Source organism: Pleurodeles waltl, chromosome 4_1, assembly GCF_031143425.1.
Source record: "Pleurodeles waltl isolate 20211129_DDA chromosome 4_1, aPleWal1.hap1.20221129, whole genome shotgun sequence".
NCBI lineage: Eukaryota > Metazoa > Chordata > Amphibia > Caudata > Salamandridae > Pleurodeles > Pleurodeles waltl.
In genome coordinates this window covers 990537971-990557529 of record NC_090442.1, presented here as the reverse complement: position 1 = coordinate 990557529, position 19559 = coordinate 990537971, and the positions used below count along the sequence as shown (strand labels likewise).

General features: G+C 35.0%; 1 protein-coding gene across 50 annotated transcripts in view; it reads right to left on the bottom strand.

Moving 5' to 3' along the window:
• Window positions 1-19559, bottom strand: part of LOC138288307 (mucin-19) — a 1675551-nt gene that overhangs the window by 164749 nt on the left and 1491243 nt on the right. For 44 of the 50 annotated variants that reach the window (XM_069229763.1, XM_069229785.1, XM_069229781.1 and 41 more), the window contains 2 exons: window positions 16542-16598; window positions 799-855 (listed from right to left, as the gene is read on the bottom strand). The exons of 3 other annotated variants lie outside the window; for them this stretch is intronic. In XM_069229763.1, the coding sequence (XP_069085864.1) occupies window positions 799-855; window positions 16542-16598 (114 nt within the window). Of the gene's footprint in view, window positions 1-798; window positions 856-3990; window positions 4048-10671; window positions 10729-16541; window positions 16599-19559 lie in introns of all 50 variants that reach the window. 3 more of the 50 variants (XM_069229764.1, XM_069229784.1, XM_069229805.1) reach the window with 3 other exon arrangements.

The window sequence follows — 19559 nt, the reverse complement described above, 5'->3', positions numbered from 1 at the left end:
ATAAAGAAAAGTACCTATTAGCAAAATATTATTTATACAAATATGTTAAGGAAGAATTTTCCTGTATGTAAAATGAAACACATTTCCAGTGCTCTGATATGTTTTTTACTTCTCCAACAGCAAATCCATTTAAAATTATATGTAATGAGATTCCAAATCATTCATTATTAGGAACATGGTATATGACATTTGGGACTTATGTATGTATATTATTTGTATGCTTTTACTTATGCTTCAAAAGTGAAACAATTAACCAATATTTGTTGGACTGCATAGGATTGGGTTGGTCTTGTAAGTGATTTATTTCCGTAGATGTAGTTAATTATTGTAATAAGAATATGGAAAAAAACAAAAACTTTCAAAGTTCAGTCCTTTAACTAATGGAAAGGAGACTATGGAAAATCAGGTGGATATATTTAATTTGAGATAAAAACCCTCCTGCATCAAAGGTGAAATGTGATGTCAAAGTATCCTAGCCAATCTTTTTGTTTTCCTTCAACTGAGGCTAAGTTTGTTTTTCGGGTAATGATTATACAAATAAAGTGTAAAGCATGTGCATAGCTTAATCATATAAATAAGTGATTTCAGTCTTTGGCAAAGTCATTACTATGCTTGATTAATTGTCAACATGTTTTAGACTCAATTTTCAAAAAGTGTTATGGCACAAAACTCTAACTAATCAATTATCTTTAATAAGTAAATTAACAGACGTGTTTGGCATCCAACTTGCATGGTTACAAATATAAAAGTTAATTGCTTCTCCAGTCTTATTATGCTGTAAGCAATAGAAACACATACTTGCAGTACTAGTAGGGCCTGTATAGACTTCAGTGGTTCCAGTAGGGAGGGTGGATGCTAGATAAAAACATTTGTTAATGTAAGAATAAGGCTAAGGTAAGAAAATGAAATTGTTCACAATGCAGTCATTTTTGGAAAAGAAAGAAAATGCTGCATAAATTAGGCTGCTAGGTTTCATTTTAGCTGCGTATTTTGTATTGTATAAATGGAACCAATTTACATTTATTAGGCAATGTTCTAACTGCTGAAGTTCTTTTCTGAAAAGCAAGAACAATTTCACAATCTCTAAAAGAGAAACGTAACTTAGTATAAATAAGTCTTATGGTTGATACTTTAAATAAAAGAATACCTTTATTGATGAAATGCAGTTGGTAAGTAATTCGAGAAATCATTCATTTTAAAAACTACGGGCAAATTCACAGTCCTAACAAAATGTTTTGAATAATCAAATTTCATAAATAAAACAAAATCCATGTGCACTTTAGACCAAATAGCAATTCAAAATATGTAAATTGTGGTCAAATATACTTGCTGAATCACAAGTTCGCTATAACTCTCATATATCAATGATGATTGAAGCTGTGAGTCATGACACAATACTCTACCATTTCAATTCACTTATCAGGAAAAAAGAAAAATTTTATGTTTACTGTCATGAGAATATATTTAAGATGATAACATTTTTCATGATGCAATAACTTAAGAAAAGGAACACATCTTTTGCACAAGAAGGTCGTTGTGCTTTATTTCAGGTTGTATTGTCCTGAGGTAGAAATGTTGAAAACTCAAATTTAATGCACTATGTTGTAACTAATCAACTCACATGAAAAACGGAAATTATATTTTTTGCATTTGTTCTTCAATACTTCAAAATAAAATAATAGGATGTTATATATTTAATAGCTGACTATTTGAGAGTATGTTGCTTATTTCGCACCTCTTACAGCCACCATAAATGTGTGAAACACACATCTATGTTAATAATTATCCATGTCTATACATTCGTGATGCAAATAGGTGGGTAATATTTGAGAGAAGAGGGACTTACATAAGAAAAAACAATGTATTATTGTACAATACTTTAAATAAATATAAGAAGACTTGATAAAATCAGAAACCTACATGGCATTTTGTAATGTCTATGACAAGCCTTTCACTGTGTTCAGAGTGACCAATCTCAAGGACAATTCTCAAGGAGGATGATCTACTCTATCGGTAAAGGAGAATACCAGGATAGTTCAAGTGCAGCCATTTAAATGAAGTAAAGAACTCAGTGGCAAAATCACTTTATTTAAACCTTTAACCCCTTCGCTGCCAGATCTTTTTTTGGCTATTTGGGGTAGTTCACGCTTAGGCCCTCATAACTTTTTGTCCACATAAGCTAGCCAAGCCAAATTTGTGTCCTTTTTTCCAACATCCTAGGGATTCTAGAGGTACCCAGACTTTGTGGTTTCCCCTGAAGGAGGCCAAGAAATTAGCCAAAATACAGTGAAAATGTCGTTTTTTCAAAGAAATGGGAAAAAGCGGCTGCAGAAGATGGCTTGTGGTTTTTTCCCTGAAAATGGCATCAACAAAGGGTTTGTGGTGATACAATCACGAGCTTCCCAGCTTTCAGGAGCAGGCAGACTTGAATCAGAAAACCCAATTTTACAACACAATTTTGGCATTTTACTGGGACATACCCCATTTTTACGATTGTTTTGTGCTTTCAGCCTCCTTCCATGCAGTGACAGAAATGGGCATGAAAACAATGCTGGATCCCAGAAACCTAAACATTTCTGAAAAGTAGAGAATATTCTGAATTTAGCAAGGGGTAATTTGTGTAGATCCTACAAGGGTTTCCTACAGAAAATAACAACTGAAAAGAAAAAATATTGAAATTAAGGAGAAAAAAACAGCAATTTTTCTCTACGTTTTACTCTGCAACTTTTCCTGCAATGTCAGATATTTTAAAGCAATATACCTTTACGTCTGCTGGACTCTTCTGGTTGCGGGGATATATAGGGCTTGTAGTCTTCATTAAGAACCCTCGGTACCCAGAGCCAATAAATGAGCTTCACCCTGCAGTGGGTTCTCATTCTAAACAGCAATTCATTTGCAGAAATATAAAGAGTGAAAAATAGCTATCAAGAAAACCTATGTATTTCCAAAATTGGCACAAGATAAGGTGTTGAGGAGCAGTGGTTATTTGCACATCTCTGAATCCCAGCTCCAAGGAGGAGGCCAATGTGACAATCAGCGCGCATCGGGGGTGGGTGGGTCAGGGGTGGAAGGGGAAGGGATTCATCTTCCATCCACCTCCGGTGGGTGCGTGGGGGGCCCATAGGGACAGCGCTACCGCTCCCCCCGGTTTCCGGGTGCAGGATGAGGTGATCTCGTCCAAGGCACCCAGGAACCGGTGCTTTGGACGAGATCACATCGTCCAAGGCACCGTATGGGTTAATGTAGAAGTTTCCTATATAAATATTGGAATAATTGTACAATGCTCTAATAAGTTATTTCCCTTCTCCAATAGGATATCCACTTAGCATTAGTGCTAATCAGATTCCAAATCATTTACCACTTAGAACTTGCTGTATGACATTCATGGTTGTTTAATGTATCATCATTTTTTATTGTTATTTATGCCATAACCAAATGAAACACATATATCCAGTATTATTTTGACTATATAGGATTTAGTAGGCATTGTAGATGGTTTATTTTTGAGCTATGCCTATGTTTTTATTGAGAACATAGCTCATAAGAAAATATCATAATTCAATCCGTTAAATGAGGGAAAGGATAATGAGGCAAAATCAGCAGGCTACATTTAACGTTAGATCACACCCTCCTGTGCCAAAAACTGAAAGTTATATCACAATATTCTAACCAGTTATTTATTTTCTCCCAAAGGCCAGTTTATACCAGGGTAATGATTATGCCATTAAGAAGTAAATAATTTTCTTAGCTTAATAGAATAAAAAAAGGAAATGCAATCTTTGGCAAGGTCAGATCTATGCTTTACTAAATGTCAAAATGTTATTTGGAGTCAATGTTTCAAATTTAGTTATGTCTCAAAGTTCTAACTAATCAATAATTTTCAACAACTTATATAGCAACCATGATTATTTTGTGACTAGCATGAAAATTTAAACATGTGGCATTTGTTTCTCCAATTTAGGTTATTATATACGTAATAGAAACACATACTTGCAGTACTAGTTGGGCCTGTATAGACTTCCGTGGTTCCTGTACGAACTGTAATTACTAGATAAAAACATGGTTTAAAGATAGAATGAAGCTAAGCTAAAAACATGAAAATCCACTCCATTATGTTTAGGAAAGAATACATTAGTTTATATATGAGTCCTAAATTTTAGTTTAGTTAGTTTTCTGTGATAGAAATGGAACAAATGTTCTAACTACTGATGTTCTGCTTCTCCAAAAACTTGGATAATATTTCCATTGCTATTATACTAATGCAATTTAATATAAACTTTTCTTTACGATTTCATCATTAAAAAAAATAAACTTTATTGAGAAATGTAGCTGCTCAGCTGTTCAAGAAGTCAACAATTAATTTAAACAGTGGTGCAATTTCACCTTTAAAACAAACTACATGTAAACATTGGAACTGATATCAATTCAAAATGTGTAAATCTGGCAAAATATAGTTGATGAATTTAGTTTTATCTAGAAATCTCATTTGCCAACAATGAAGCAAACTGACAGTCATGTCACATTCTTCTACCATTTCAATTTTCTTATCTGCCAAATACACCAATTTAATGTTTTTGGTAATGGGATTGCAATTAAGAGGATAATATATTTCAAAATGACATACATGATGAAAAAGAGCACAGTCTATTGCAGTTGTGGGATGCTATCCTACATCTTTGGTTAAATTATCCTGAGAAAGAAAAGCTACATATTAAGATTTGTGACATTATGTTCTAATCGGGTAACTGACTTGAACAATGGAAATTGACTGCTTACTTTTATCTAAGCAAAGCTTCAAAATAAGGTGATTTGAAGGATGTTATTTACATAAGGCCTATTTTCACTATGTTGTTTATTTGCCACCCCTCACAGCCATCATAAATCTGTGAAGAGCACTCATGCTGTACTAGTTTGGTGCCTGTAGTCTTCTGTGTTTCCAGTAGGAAGAGGTATTGTTGGTGGGTCTTGATTGAAATGAAAATATGACTAAATTAAGAAATTCCAGTTAAACATTGTATATTGAGATAAAGGAATGAAATAATGCTTTCACAATGCTCAAAAAGCAATATTTCATTTTTTGAAGACTTCTAATGGTGTTTTCACTGCTTTTTCGGGTTTAGTCAATCTCTTCTTCCAAGCAAGATACATTTCACATTTGGGGAATGCAAATAAAATTAGAATGAATTATTTACATAAAGGAATCTTGTAAATCAGTGGTTCCCAAACTTTTCACTTCTGTGGACCCCAACTTTATCATTATTGGAAACCGAGGACCCCCACTGAATCATTATTGGAATACAGGGACCCCCGCCAGTAAGTCATTGCTGATAGCTGGGGACCTAATTTGTTACTACTATTTAATTTTCAAATGAGTTGCAGACCCCCTAGGGAGGCTTCACTGACCCCCAGGGGTAACTGGACCACAGGTTGGGAACCACTGATGTAAATAACATAGTATATTATTTGGCAGACTGGGTTGCTAAACTCCTTAATAAGTTGTAGTGTCATTTGGAGTCAACTGTGAAAATGTGCAGCAATGGCACCACATCAGAACTGGTAACTTCAATTCAACAATCAAAGAACATGTTCCAACTCATTTATAATGTTCTTTCTTTTAAAGAAGTGACTACAGCCATAGAGGTCTTGTGTGAACATCTTTCCTGGTGCAAGATTGCATCCAGATTTGTTTCCAGCAATATCATATTACCTATAACACATGGTGCTCTGTGTCATTATACTTGGATTTTTGCAATCCAACCAGAATGGACCTCAGATGAACATAGAAGGAAGTTTAGGATTTTGTGACTTTAGTTCCAGCCTGATATTCCATAACCCCAAAAGGCTACACATACAGATGTCAAAGCACAGAAGAATAATAATTAGCAAAATCCCATCCTCAAGTGGGTGCGAGTGAGGATGATAAGCTGTTGGAGCTTGGGATAGCTTTGGGAAAGAATATTACTAAAGATTGGCATGTATCAGAGTATGTTGCTTATTTTGCACCTCTTACAGCCACCATAAATGTGTGAAACACACATCTATGTTAACATTTATGCTTGTATATACATTCGTGATGCAAATAGGTGGGTAATATTTGAGAGAAGAGGGACTGAAATAAGGAAAAAACAATGTATTATTGTACAATACCTTAAATAAATATAAGAAGACTTGATAAAATCACAATCCTACATTGCGTTTTGTAATGTCTATGGCAAGCCTTTCACTGTGTTCAGAGTGGCCAATCTCAAGGACAATTCTCAGGGAGGATGATCTACTCTATTGGTAAAGGAGAATACCAGGATAGTTCAAGTACATCCATTTAAATGAAGTAAAGAAATCAGTGGCAAACTCACTTTGGTTAAACATTTACTATAGAATTTTCCTATATAAATATTGGAATAATTTTACAATGCTCTAATAAGTTAATTCCCTTAACCAATAGGATATCCACTGAACATTAGTTCTAATCAGATTCCAAATCATTTACCACTTAGAATTTGCTGTATGAAATTCATTGCTGTTTAATGTACAATCATTTTTTATTGTTATTTATGCCATAACCAAATGAAACACATATATCCAGTATTATTTTTACTATATGGGATTTAGTAGGCATTGTAGGAGGTTTACTTGTGAGCTACGCCTATGTTTTTATTGAGAACATAGCTCATAAGAAAATATTATCATAATTCAATCCGTTAAATGAGAGAAAGGATAATGAGGCAAAATCAGCAGGCTACATTTAACGTTAGATCACACCCTCCTGTGCCCTAAACTAAAAGTGATATCACAATATTCTAACCAGTTATTTATTTTCTCCCAAAGGCCAGTTTGTACCTGGGTAATGATTATGCCATTAAGAAGTAAATAATTGTCTTAGCTTAATAGTATACAAAAAGGAAATGTAATCTTTGGCAATGTCAGATCTATGCTTTACTAAATGTCAAAATGTTATTTGGAGTCAATGTTTCAAATTTAGTTATGGCTCAAAGTTCTAATTAATCAATAATTTTCAAACAACTAATATTGCAACCATGATTATTTTCTGACTTGCATGAAAATTCAAAAATGTGGTATTTGTTTCTCCAATTTACGTTATTATACACGTAATAGAAACACATACTTGCAGTACTAGTTGGGCCTGTATAGACTTCTGTGGTTCCAGTAGGAATTTTAATTGCTAGATAAAAAAAATGGTTTAAAGATAGAATGAAGCTAAGCTAAAAACATGAAAATCCACTCCATTATGTTAAGGAAAGAATACATTAGTTTATATATGAGTCCTAAATGTCAGTTTAGTTAGTTTTCTGTGATAGAAATGGAACAAATGTTCTAACGACTGATGTTCTGCTTCTCCAAAAACTCTGACAATATTTCCATTGCTATTATACTAATGCAATTTAATATAAAAAAAAATAATGATTTCATAATTTAAATAAAATTAACTTTATTGAGAAATGTAGCTGCTAAGCTGTTCAAGAAGTCAACAATTAATTTAAACTGTGGTGCAATTTCACCTTTAAAACAAACTACATGTAAACATTGGAACTGATAGCAATTCAAAATGTGTAAATCTGGCAAAATATAGTTGCTGAATTTACTTTTATCTAGAAATCTCATATGCCAACAATGAAGCAAGCTGACAGTCATGTCACATTCTTCTACTATTTCAATTTTCTTATCTGCCAGGAATATCAATTTCATGTTTTTGGTAATGGGATTGCAATTAAGAGGATAATATATTTCAAAAGGACATACATGATGAAAAATAGCACAGTCTATTGCAGTTGTGGGATGGTATCCTACATCTTTGGTTAGAATATCCTGACACAGAAAAGCTACATATTAAGATTTGTGACATGTTCTAATCAGTTAACTGAATTGAAGAATGGAAATTTACTGTTTACTTTTCTCCAAGCAAAGCTTCAAAATAAGGTGATTTGAAGGATGTTATTTACATAAGGCCTGCCTATTTTCACTATGTTGTTTATTTGCCGCCTCTCACAGCCATCATAAATCTATGTAGGGCATCCATGCAGTACTAGTTTGGTGACTGTAGACTTCTGTGTTTCCAGTAAGAGGAGGTATAGTTGGTAGGTCAGGATTGAAATGAAAAATGACTATATTAAGAAATCCCAGTTAAACATTGTATATTGAGTTAAGGGAATGAAATAATGCTTTCACAAAGCTCAAAAAGCAATGTTTCATTTTTTGAAGTCTCCTGACGGTATTTTCACAGCTTTTTCAATATAGTTAATCTTTTCTTCCAAGCAAGATACATTTAACATTTGGGGAAAGCAAATAAAATTAGAATGAATTATTTACATAAATGAATCATTTAAATTAGTGGTTCCCAAACTTTTCACTTCTGTTGTCCCCAACTGTGTCATTATTGGAATCTGAGGGCCCCTACCGAATCATTATTGGAATACAGGGACCCCCCCCAGTGAGTCATTACTGAAAGCTGGGGACCTAATCTGTTACTATTATTTAATTTTTTTAATGAGTTGCAGACCCCAGGGAGGCTTCACTGATCTCTAGGGGTAATAGGACCACAGGTTGGGAACCACTGTTGTAAATAACATAGTATATTATTTGCCAGACTGGGTTGCTCAGCTCCTTAATAAGTTGTAGTGTCATTTGGAGACAACTGTGAAAATGCACAGCAATGACACCACATTATAACTGGTAAATTCAATACAACAATCAAAGAACATGTTCCAACTCATTTATAATGTTCTTTCTTTGAAAGAAGTGAGTACAGACATAGAGGTCTTGCGTGAACATCTTTCCTGGTGCAAGATTGCATTCAGATTTGTTTCCAGCAATATCATATTACCTATAACACATGGGCCCTCATTCTGACCTTGGCGGGCGGCGGAGGCCGCCCGCCAAAGTCCCGCCGTCAGGTTACCGTTCCGCGGTCGAAAGACCGCGGCGGTAATTCTGACTTTCCCGCTGGGCTGGCGGGCGGTCGCCTTCAGACCGCCCGCCAGCCCAGCGGGAAAGAGGCTTCCACGATGAAGCCGGCTCGGAATCGAGCCGGCGGAGTGGAAGCTGTGCGACGGGTGCAGTTGCACCCGTCGCGTATTTCACTGTCTGCGAAGCAGACAGTGAAATACATGTAGGGGCCCTCTTACGGGGGCCCCTGCAATGCCCATGCCAGTGGCATGGGCACTGCAGGGGCCCCCAGGGGCCCCGCGACCCCCCCTACCGCCATCCGGATCCCGGCGGTCGGACCGCCGGGATCTGGATGGCGGTAGGGGGGATCGGAATCCCCTCGGCGGCGCAGCAAGCTGCGCCGCCTTGGAGGATTCAATGGGGCGGCGGTACACTGGCGGGAGCCCGCCAGTGGTGCCGGTCCTACCGCGGCTTTACCGCCGCGGTCGGAATCCCCATTGGAGCACCGCCGGCCTGTCGGCGGTGCTCCCGCGGTCCTCCGCCCTGGCGGTCTTTGACCGCCAGGGTCAGAATGACCGCCATGGTGTCTGTGTCATTATACTTGGATTTTTGCAATCCACACAGAATGCACATCAGATGAACATAGACGGAACTACAGGATTTTGTGACTTTAGTTCCTGCCTGATATTCCATAACCCCAAAAAGCTACACATACAGATCTCAAAGCACTGAAGAATATTAATTAACAAATTCCCATCCTCAAGTGGGTGAGAGTGAGGATGATAAGCTGTTGGAGCCTGGTATAGCTATGGGAAAAAATATTACTAAAGATAGGCAATTTGTTTTTCTACTTGGAATGCATTTCTACAGACTCCATATATGAACTGCCAATAAAGCTGTTCTCTAGGTGGACAAGCCACTGCGTTTATAAACCAGGATACCAATATACTTCCGGTACTGTCACTCAAATAAAGAAAAGTACCTATTGGCAAAATATCATTAATAAAAATATGTTAAGGAAGAATTTTCCTATATGTAAAATTAAACACATTTCTAGTGCCCTGATAAGTTTTTCACTTCTCCAATAACAAATCCATTTAAAATTATTTGTGTAATGAGATTCCAAATCATTCATTATTAGGAACATGGTATATGACATTTGGGACTTATGTATGTATATGATTTGTATGCTTTTATTTATACCTTCAAAAGTCAAACAATTAACCAATATTTGTTGGCCTGCATAGGATTGAGTGGGTCTTGTAAGTTATTTTTTTCTGTAGATGTAGTTAGTTATTGTAATAAGAATATGGAAAAGAACAAAAACTTTCAAAGTTCAGTCCTTTAAATAATGGAAAGGAGACTATGGAAAATCAGGTGGATATATTTAATTTGAAATAAAAACCCTTCTGCATGAAAGGTGAAATGTGATGTCAGAATATCCTAGCCAATCTTTTTTTTTCCATCAACAGAGGCTATGTTTGTTTTTGGGGTAATGATTATACAAATAAAGAGTAAAGAATGCTCATAGCTTAATCATATAAATAAATGATTACAACCTTTGGCAAAGTCAGGTCTATGCTTGATTAATTGTCAACATGTTTTTAAACTCAATGTTTCAAAAAGAGTAATGGCACAACACTCTAACTAATCAATTATCTTCAATGGGTACATTAAAAGACGTGTTTCGTATCACACTTGCATGGTTACAAATATAAAAGGTAATTGCTTCTCCAGTCTTATTATGCTGTAAGCCATAGAAACACATACTTGCAGTACTAGTAGGGCCTGTATAGACTTCAGTGGTTCCAGTTGGGAGGGTGGATGCTAGATAAGAACATTTGTTAATGTGAGGATAAGGCTAAGGTAAAAAAATGAAATTGTTCACAATTCAGTCATTTTTGTAAGAGAAAGAAACTGCTGATTAAATTAGGCTGCTAAGTTTCATTTTAGCAACATATTTTGTATGCTATAAATGGAACCAATTTACATTTATTAGGCAATGTTCTAACTCCTGAATTTCTTTACTGAAAAGCAAGAACAATTTCACAATCTCTAAAAGAGAAACGTAACTTAGTATAAATACGTTTTATGGTTGATACTTTAAATAAAAGAATACCTTTATTGGTGAAATGTAGTTGGTAAGTAATTTGAGAAATCATTCATTTTGGAAACTAGGGGCAAATTCACAGTCCTAACAAAATGTTCTGAATAATCAAATTTCATAAATAAAACAAAATCTATGTGCACTTTAGACCTAATAGCAATTCAAAATGTGTAAATTGTGGACAAATATACTTGCTGAATCTCATGTACGCTATAACTCTCATACATCAAAAATGATTGAAGCTGTGAGTCATGACACAATACTCTACCATTTCAATTCACTTATCAGAAAATAAGACAATTTTTATGTTTCCGGTCATGAGAATATATTTAAGATGATAACATTTTTCATGATGCAATAACTTAAGAAAAGGAACACATCTTTTGCACAAGAAGGTCGTTGTGCTTTATTTCAGGTTGTATTGTCCTGAGGGAGAAATGTTGAAAACTCGAAATTAATGCACTATGTTGTAACTAATCAACTCACATGAAAAACTGAAATTATATTTTTTGAATTTGTTCTAGCAATACTTCAAAATAAAATAATAGAATATTACATATTTAATAGCTGACTATTTGAGAGTATGTTGCTTGTTTCACACCACTTACAGCCACCATAAATGTGTGAAACACACATCTATGTTAATATTTATGCATGTATACACATTTGTGATGCAAATAGGTGGGTAATATTTGAGAGAAGAGGGACTTAAATAAGAAAAAACAATGTATTATTGTACAATACTTTAAACACATATAAGAAGACTTGATAAAATCACAAACCTACATGGCATTTTGTAATGTCTATGGCAAGCCTTTCACTGTGTTCAGAGTGGCCAATCTCAAGGACAATTCTCAAGGAGGATGATCTACTCTATTGGTAAAGGAGAATACCAGGATAGTTCAAGTACAGCCATTTAACTGAAGTAAAGAAATCAGTGGCAAAATCACTTTGCTTAATCCTTTAATATAGAATGTTCCTATATAAATATTGGAATAATTTTACAATGCTCTAATAAGTTATTTTCCTTCTCCAGTAGGATAGCCACTTAACATTAGTTCCAATCAGATTCCAAATCATTTACCACTTAGAACTTGCTGTGTTACATTCATGGCTGTTTAATGTATAATCATTTTTTATTGTTATTTATGCCATAACCAAATGAAACACACATATCCAGTATTATTTTGACTATATAGGATTTAGTAGGCATTGTAGAAGGTTTATTTGTGAGCTATGCTTATGTTTTTATTGAGAACATAGCTCATAAGAAAATATTATCATAATTCAATCCGTTAAATGAGAGAAAAGAAAATGAGGCAAAATCAGCAGGCTACATTTAACGTTAGATCACACCCTCCTGTGTAAAAAACTAAAAGTCATACCACAATATTCTAACCAGTTATTTATTTTCTCCCAAAGGCCAGTTTGTACCTGGGTAATGATTATGCCATCAAGAAGTAAATAATTGTCTTAGCTTAATAGTATACAAAAAGGAAATGCAATCTTTGGCAATGTCAGATCTATGCTTTACTAAATGTCAAAATGTTATTTGGAGTCAATGTTTCAAATTTAGTTATGGCTCAAAGTTCTAACTAATCAATAATTTTCAACAACTAATATAACAACCATGATTATTTACTGATCAGCTTCTCCAATTTAGGTTATTATATACGTAATAGAAACACATACTTGCAGTACTAGTTGGGCCTGTATAGACTGCTGTGGTTCCAGTAGGAACTTTAATTGCTAGATAAAAAAAATGGTTTAAAGATAGAATGAAGCTAAGCTAAAAACATGAAAATCCACTCCATTATGTTAAGGAAAGAATACATTAGTTTATATATGAGTCCTAAATGTCAGTTTAGTTAGTTTTCTTTGATAGAAATGGAACAAATGTTCTAAATACTGATGTTCTGCTTCTCCAAAAACTCAGACAATATTTCCATTGCTATTATACTAATGCAATTTAATATAAACTTTTTTTATGATTTCATAATTTAAATAAAATAAACCTTATTGAGAAATGTAGCTGCTAAGCTGTTCAAGAAGTCAACAATTAATTTAAACAATGGTGCAAATTCACCTTTAAAACACAGTACATGTAAACATTGGAACTGATAGCAATTCAAAATTTGTAAATCTGGCAAAATATAGTTGCTGAATTTACTTTTATCTAGAAATCTCATATGCCAACAATGAAGCAAGCTGATAGTCATGTCACATTCTTCTACTATTTCAATTTTCCTATCTGCCAAGAATATCAACTTAATGTTTTTGGTAATGGGATTGCTATTAAGAGGATAATATATTTCAAAAGGACATACATGTTGAAAAATAGCACAGTCTATTGCAGTTGTGGGATGTCATCCTCCATCTTTGGTTAGATTATCCTGAGACAGAAAAGCTACATATTAAGATTTGTGTCATTATGTTCTAATCAGTTAACTGACTTGAACAATGGAAATTGACTGTTTGCTTTTATCCAAGCGAAGCTTCAAAATAAGGTGATTTGAAGGATGTTATTTACCTAAGGCCTGCCTATTTTCAGTATGTTGTTTATTTGCCACCTCTCACAGCCATCATAAATCTGTGAAGGGCATTCATGCAGTACTAGTTTGGTGCCTGTGGACTTTGGTGTTTCCAGTAGGAGGAGGTATAGTTGGAAGCTCACGATTGAAATGAAAATATGACTAAATGAAGAAATCCCAGTTAAACATTGTATATTGAGTTAAGGGAATTAAATAATGCTTTCACAAAGCTCAAAAAGCAATATTTCATTTTTTGAAGTCTTCTGACGGTGTTTTCACTGCTTTTTTGGTATAGTCAATCTCTTCTTCCAAGCAAGATAAATTTCCCTTTGGGGAAAGCAAATAAAATTAGAATGAATTATTTACATAAATGAATCTTGTAAATTAGTGGATCCCAAACTTTTCACTTCTGTGGACCCCAACTGTATAATGTTTGGAATGCGAGGACCCCCACTGAATCATTATTGGAATACAGGGACCCCCCCAGTGAGTCATTACTGAAAGTTGGAGACCTAGGGCCATATTTATACTTTTTGACGCAAAACTGCGCTAACGCAGTTTTGCGTCAAAAAAATTACCGCCGGCTAACGCCATTCTGAAGCGCCATGTGGGCGCCGTATTTAATCAATGACGTTAGCCAGCGTTAGCCGCCGGCGCTGCCTGGTGTTCGTGGAAAAAAACGACGTACACCAGGCAGCGCCGACGTAGGTGGATATGGAGCTTGGGCGCCAAAAAATGGGGCAAGTCAGGCTGAGTCAAATTTTTCGCCTCAACCCGATTTGCGCCATTTTTTTCGACTCCCAACCCCCATAGAAATGACTCCTGTCTTAGCAAAGACAGGAGTCATGCCCCCTTGCTCAATGGCCATGCCCAGGGGACTTCTGTCCCCTGGGCATGATCATTGGGCATAGTGGCATGTAGGGGGGCACAAATCAGGCCCCCTATGCCACAAAAGAAAAAAAAAAAATACTCACCGGAACTTACCTTAATGTCCCTGGGATGGGTCCCTCCAGCCTTGGGTGTCCTCCTGGGTTGGGAAAGGGTGACAGGGGATGTCCCTGGGGGCATGGGAGGGCACCTCTGGGCTCCTTCCGAGCCCACAGGTCCCTTAACGCCTGCCTTGTCCAGGCGCTAAAAAACGGCGCAAAAGCGCCGTATGTCATTTTTTTTGACCCGCCCACACCCGGGCGTGAATTTTGCCTGGGACTGTAAATACAGCGCACATGCCTCGGAGTCACTTTTTTAGACGGGAACGCCTACCTTGCATATCATTAACGCAAAGTAGGTGTCCACGCTAAAAAATGACGCAAACTCCATGGACTTTGGCGCTAGACGCGTCTAACGCCAAAGTATAAATATGGAGTTAGTTTTGCGTCGGAATTGCGTAAAAAAAAACGATGCAATTCCGGCACAAACAGAGTATAAATATGCTCCCTAATCTTTTACTATTATTTACATTTCAAATGAGTTGCAAACCCCCTAGGGAGGCTTCACTGACCTCCAGGGGTAATTGGACCACAGGTTGGGAACCACTGATGTAAATAACATAGTATATTATTTGCCAGACTGGGTTACTAAACTCCTTAATCAGTTGTAGTGTCATTTGGAGACAACTGTGAAAATGCACAGCAATGGCACCACTTCATAACTGGTAAATTCAATACAACAATCAGAGAACATATTCCAACTGATTTATAATGGTCTTTCTTTTAAAGAAGTGACTACAGCCATAGAGGTCTTGTGTGAAAATCTTTCCTGGTGCAAGATTGCATTCAGATTTATTTCCAGCAATATCATATTACCTATAAGACATGGAGCACAGTGTCATTATATTTGGATTTTTGCAATCCAAGCAGAATGGACATCAGATAAACATAGAAGGAACTGAAGGGTTTGTGACTTTAGTTCTGGCTTTATATTCCATAACCCCAAAAGGCTACACATACAGATGTCAAAGCACAGAAGAATATTAATTAACAAAAGCCCATCCTCAAGTGGGTGCGAGTGAGGATGATAAGCTGTTGGAGCCTGGTATAGCTGTGAGAAAGAATGTTACTAAAGATCAGCAAGTTGCTTGTCTTATTGGAATGGATTTCTACAGATTCCATATATGAACTGCCAAAAAAGCTGTTCTCTGGGTGGACAAGCCACTGTATTTATTAACCAGGATACCAGTATACTTCCGGTACTGCCACTTAAATAAAGAAAAGTACCTATTGGCAAAATATAATTAATAAAAATATGTTAAGGAAGAATTTTCCTGTATGTAAAATGAAATGCATTTCTAATGCCCTGATAAGTTTTTCACTTCTCCAGTAACAAATCCATTTAAAATTATTTGTGTAATGAGATTCCAAATCATTCATTATTAGGAACATAGTATATGACATTTGGGACTTATGTATGTATATGATTTGTATGCTTTTATTTATATCTTCAAAAGTCAAACAATTAACCAATATTTATTGGACTGCATAGGATTGAGTGGGTCTTGTAAGTTATTTTTTTCTGTAGATGTAGTTAGTTATTGTAATAAGAATATGGAAAAGAACAAAAACTATCAAAGTTCACTCCTTTACATAATGGAAAGGAGACTATGGAAAATCAGGTGGATATATTTAATTTGAGATAAAAACCCTTCTGCATCAAAGGTGAAATGTGATGTCAGAATATCCTAGCCAATCTTTTTTTTTTCCTTCAACTGAGGCTATGTTTGTTTTTGGGGTAATGATTATACAAATAAAGAGTAAAGAATGCTCATAGCTTAATCATATAAATAAATGATTACAATCTTTGGCAAAGTCAGGTCTATGCTTGATTAATTGTCAACATGTTTTTAGACTCAATGTTTCAAAAAGAGATATGGCACAAAACTCTAACTAATCAATTATCTTCAATAAGTAAATTAACAGACGTGTTTGGTATCACACTTGCATGGTTACAAATATAAAAGGTAATTGCTTCTCCAGTCTTATTATGCTGTAAGCCATAGAAACACATACTTGCAGTACTAGTAGGGCCTGTATGGACTTCAGTGGATCCAGTCGGGAGGGTGGATGCTAGATAAGAACAGTTGTTAATGAGAGGATAAGGCTAAGGTAAGAAAATGAAATTGATCACAATTCAGTCATTTTTGTAAGAGAAAGAAACTGCTGATTAAATTAGGCTGCGAGGTTTCATTTTAGCAACATATTTTGTATGCTATAAATGGAACCAATTTACATTTATTAGGCAATGTTCTAACTCCTGAATTTCTTTACTGAAAAGCAAGAACAATTTCACAATCTCTAAAAGAGAAACGTAACTTAGTATAAATACGTTTTATGGTTGATACTTTAAATAAAAGAATACCTTTATTGGTGAAATGTAGTTGGTAAGTAATTCGAGAAATCATTCATTTTGGAAACTAGGGGCAAATTCACAGTCCTAACAAAATGTTTTGAATAATCAAATTTCATAAATAAAACAACATCTATGTGCACTTTAGACCTAATAGCAATTCAAAATGTGTAAATTGTGGACAAATATACTTGCTGAATCTCATGTTCGCTATAATTCTCATACATCAATGATGATTGAAGCTGTGAGTCATGACATAATACTCTACCATTTCAATTCACTTATCACGAAAAAAGACCATTTTTATGTTTATGGTCATGAGAACATATTTAAGATGGTAACTTTTTTCATAATGAAATAACTTAAGAAAAGGAACACATCCTTTGCACAAGAAGGTCATTGTGCTTTATTTCAGGTTGTATTGTCCTGAAGGAGAAATGTTGAAAACTCAAATTTAATGCACTATGTTGTAGCTAATCAACTCACATCAAAAACTGAAATTATATTTTTTGCATTTGTTCTAGCAATACTTCAAAATAAAGTATATGATAGGATATTACATATTTAATAGCTTGCTATTTGAGAGTATGTTGCTGATTTCGCACCTCTTACAGCCATCGTAAATGTGTGAAACACACATCTATGTTAATAATTATGCATGTCTATACATTCGTGATGCAAATAGGTGGGTAATATTTGAGAGAAGAGGGACTGAAATAAGAAAAAACGATGTATTATTGTACAATACCTTAAATAAATATAAGAAGACTTTATAAAATCACAAACCTACGTTGCAGTTTGAAATGTCTATGGCAAGCCTTTCACTGTGTTCAGAGTGGCCAATCTCAAGGACAATTCTCAAGTAGGATGATCTACTCTATCAGTAAAGGAGAATACCAGGATAGTTCAAGTACAGCCATTTAACTGAAGTAAAGAAATCCGTGGCAAAATCACTTTGCTTAATCCTTTAATATAGAATGTTCCTATATAAATATTGGAATCATTTTACAATGCTCTAATAAGTTATTTCCCTTCTCCAACAGGATAGCCACTTAATATTAGTTCTAATCAGATTCCAAATCATTTACCACTTAGAACTTGCTGTGTTACATGCATGGCTGTTTAATGTATAATAATTTTTATTGTTATTTATGCCATAACCAAATGAAACACATATATCCAGTATTAGTTTGACTATATAGGAGTTAGTAGGCATTGTAGAAGGTTTATTTGTGAGCTATGCGTATGTTTTTATTGAGAACACAGCTCATAAGAAACTATTATCATAATTCAATCCGTTAAATGAGAGAAAAGATAATGAGGCAAAATCAGCAGGCTACATTTAACGTTAGATCACACCCTCCTGTGTCAAAAACTAAAAGTCATACCACAATATTGCAACCAGTTATTTATTTTCTCCCAAATGCCAGTTTGTACCTGGGTAATGATTATGCCATCAAGAAGTAAATAATTGTCTTAGCTTAATAGTATACAAAAAGGAAATGCAATCTTTGGCAATGTCAGATCCATGCTTTACTAAATGTCAAAATGTTATTTGGAGTCAATGTTTCAAATTTAGTTATGGCTCAAAGTTCTAACTAATCAATAATTTTCAACAACTAATATAACAACCATGATTATTTTCTGACCAGCTTCTCCAATTTAGGTTATTATATACGTAATAGAAACACATACTTGCAGTACTAGTAGGGCCTGTATAGACTTCCGTGGTTCCAGTAGGAACTTTAATTGCTAGATAAAAAAAATGGTTTAAAGATAGAATGAAGCTAAGCTAAAAACATGAAAATCCACTGCATTATGTTAAGGAAAGAATACATTAGTTTATATATGAGTCCTAAATGTCAGTTTAGTTTGTTTTCTGTGATAGAAATGGAACAAATGTTCTAAATACTGATGTTCTGCTTCTCCAAAAACTCGGACAATATTTCCATTGCTATTATACTAATGCAATTTAATATAAACTTTTTTTATGATTTCATAATTTAAATAAAATAAACCTTATTGAGGAATGTAGCTGCTAAGCTGTTCAAGAAGTCAACAATTAATTTAAACAGTGGTGCAAATTCACCTTTAAAACACAGTACATGTAAACATTGGAACTGATAGCAATTCAAAATGTGTAAATCTGGCAAAATATACTTGCTGAATTTACTTTTATCTAGAAATCTCATATGCCAACAATGAAGCAAGCTGATAGTCATGTCACATTCTTCTACTATTTCAATTTTCCTATCTGCCAAGAATATCAACTTAATGTTTTTGGTAATGGGATTGCTATTAAGAGGATAATATATTTCAAAAGGACATACATGTTGAAAAATAGCACAGTCTATTGCAGTTGTGGGATGTCATCCTCCATCTTTGGTTAGATTATCCTGAGACAGAAAAGCTACATATTAAGATTTGTGACATTATGTTCTAATCAGTTAACTGACTTGAACAATGGAAATTGACTGTTTGCTTTTATCCAAGCGAAGCTTCAAAATAAGGTGATTTGAAGGATGTTATTTACATAAGGCCTGCCTATTTTCACTATGTTGTTTATTTGCCACATCTCACTGCCATCATAAATCTGTGAAGGGCATTCATGCAGTACTAGTTTGGTGCCTGTGGACTTTGGTGTTTCCAGTAGGAGGAGGTATAGTTGGTAGCTCACGATT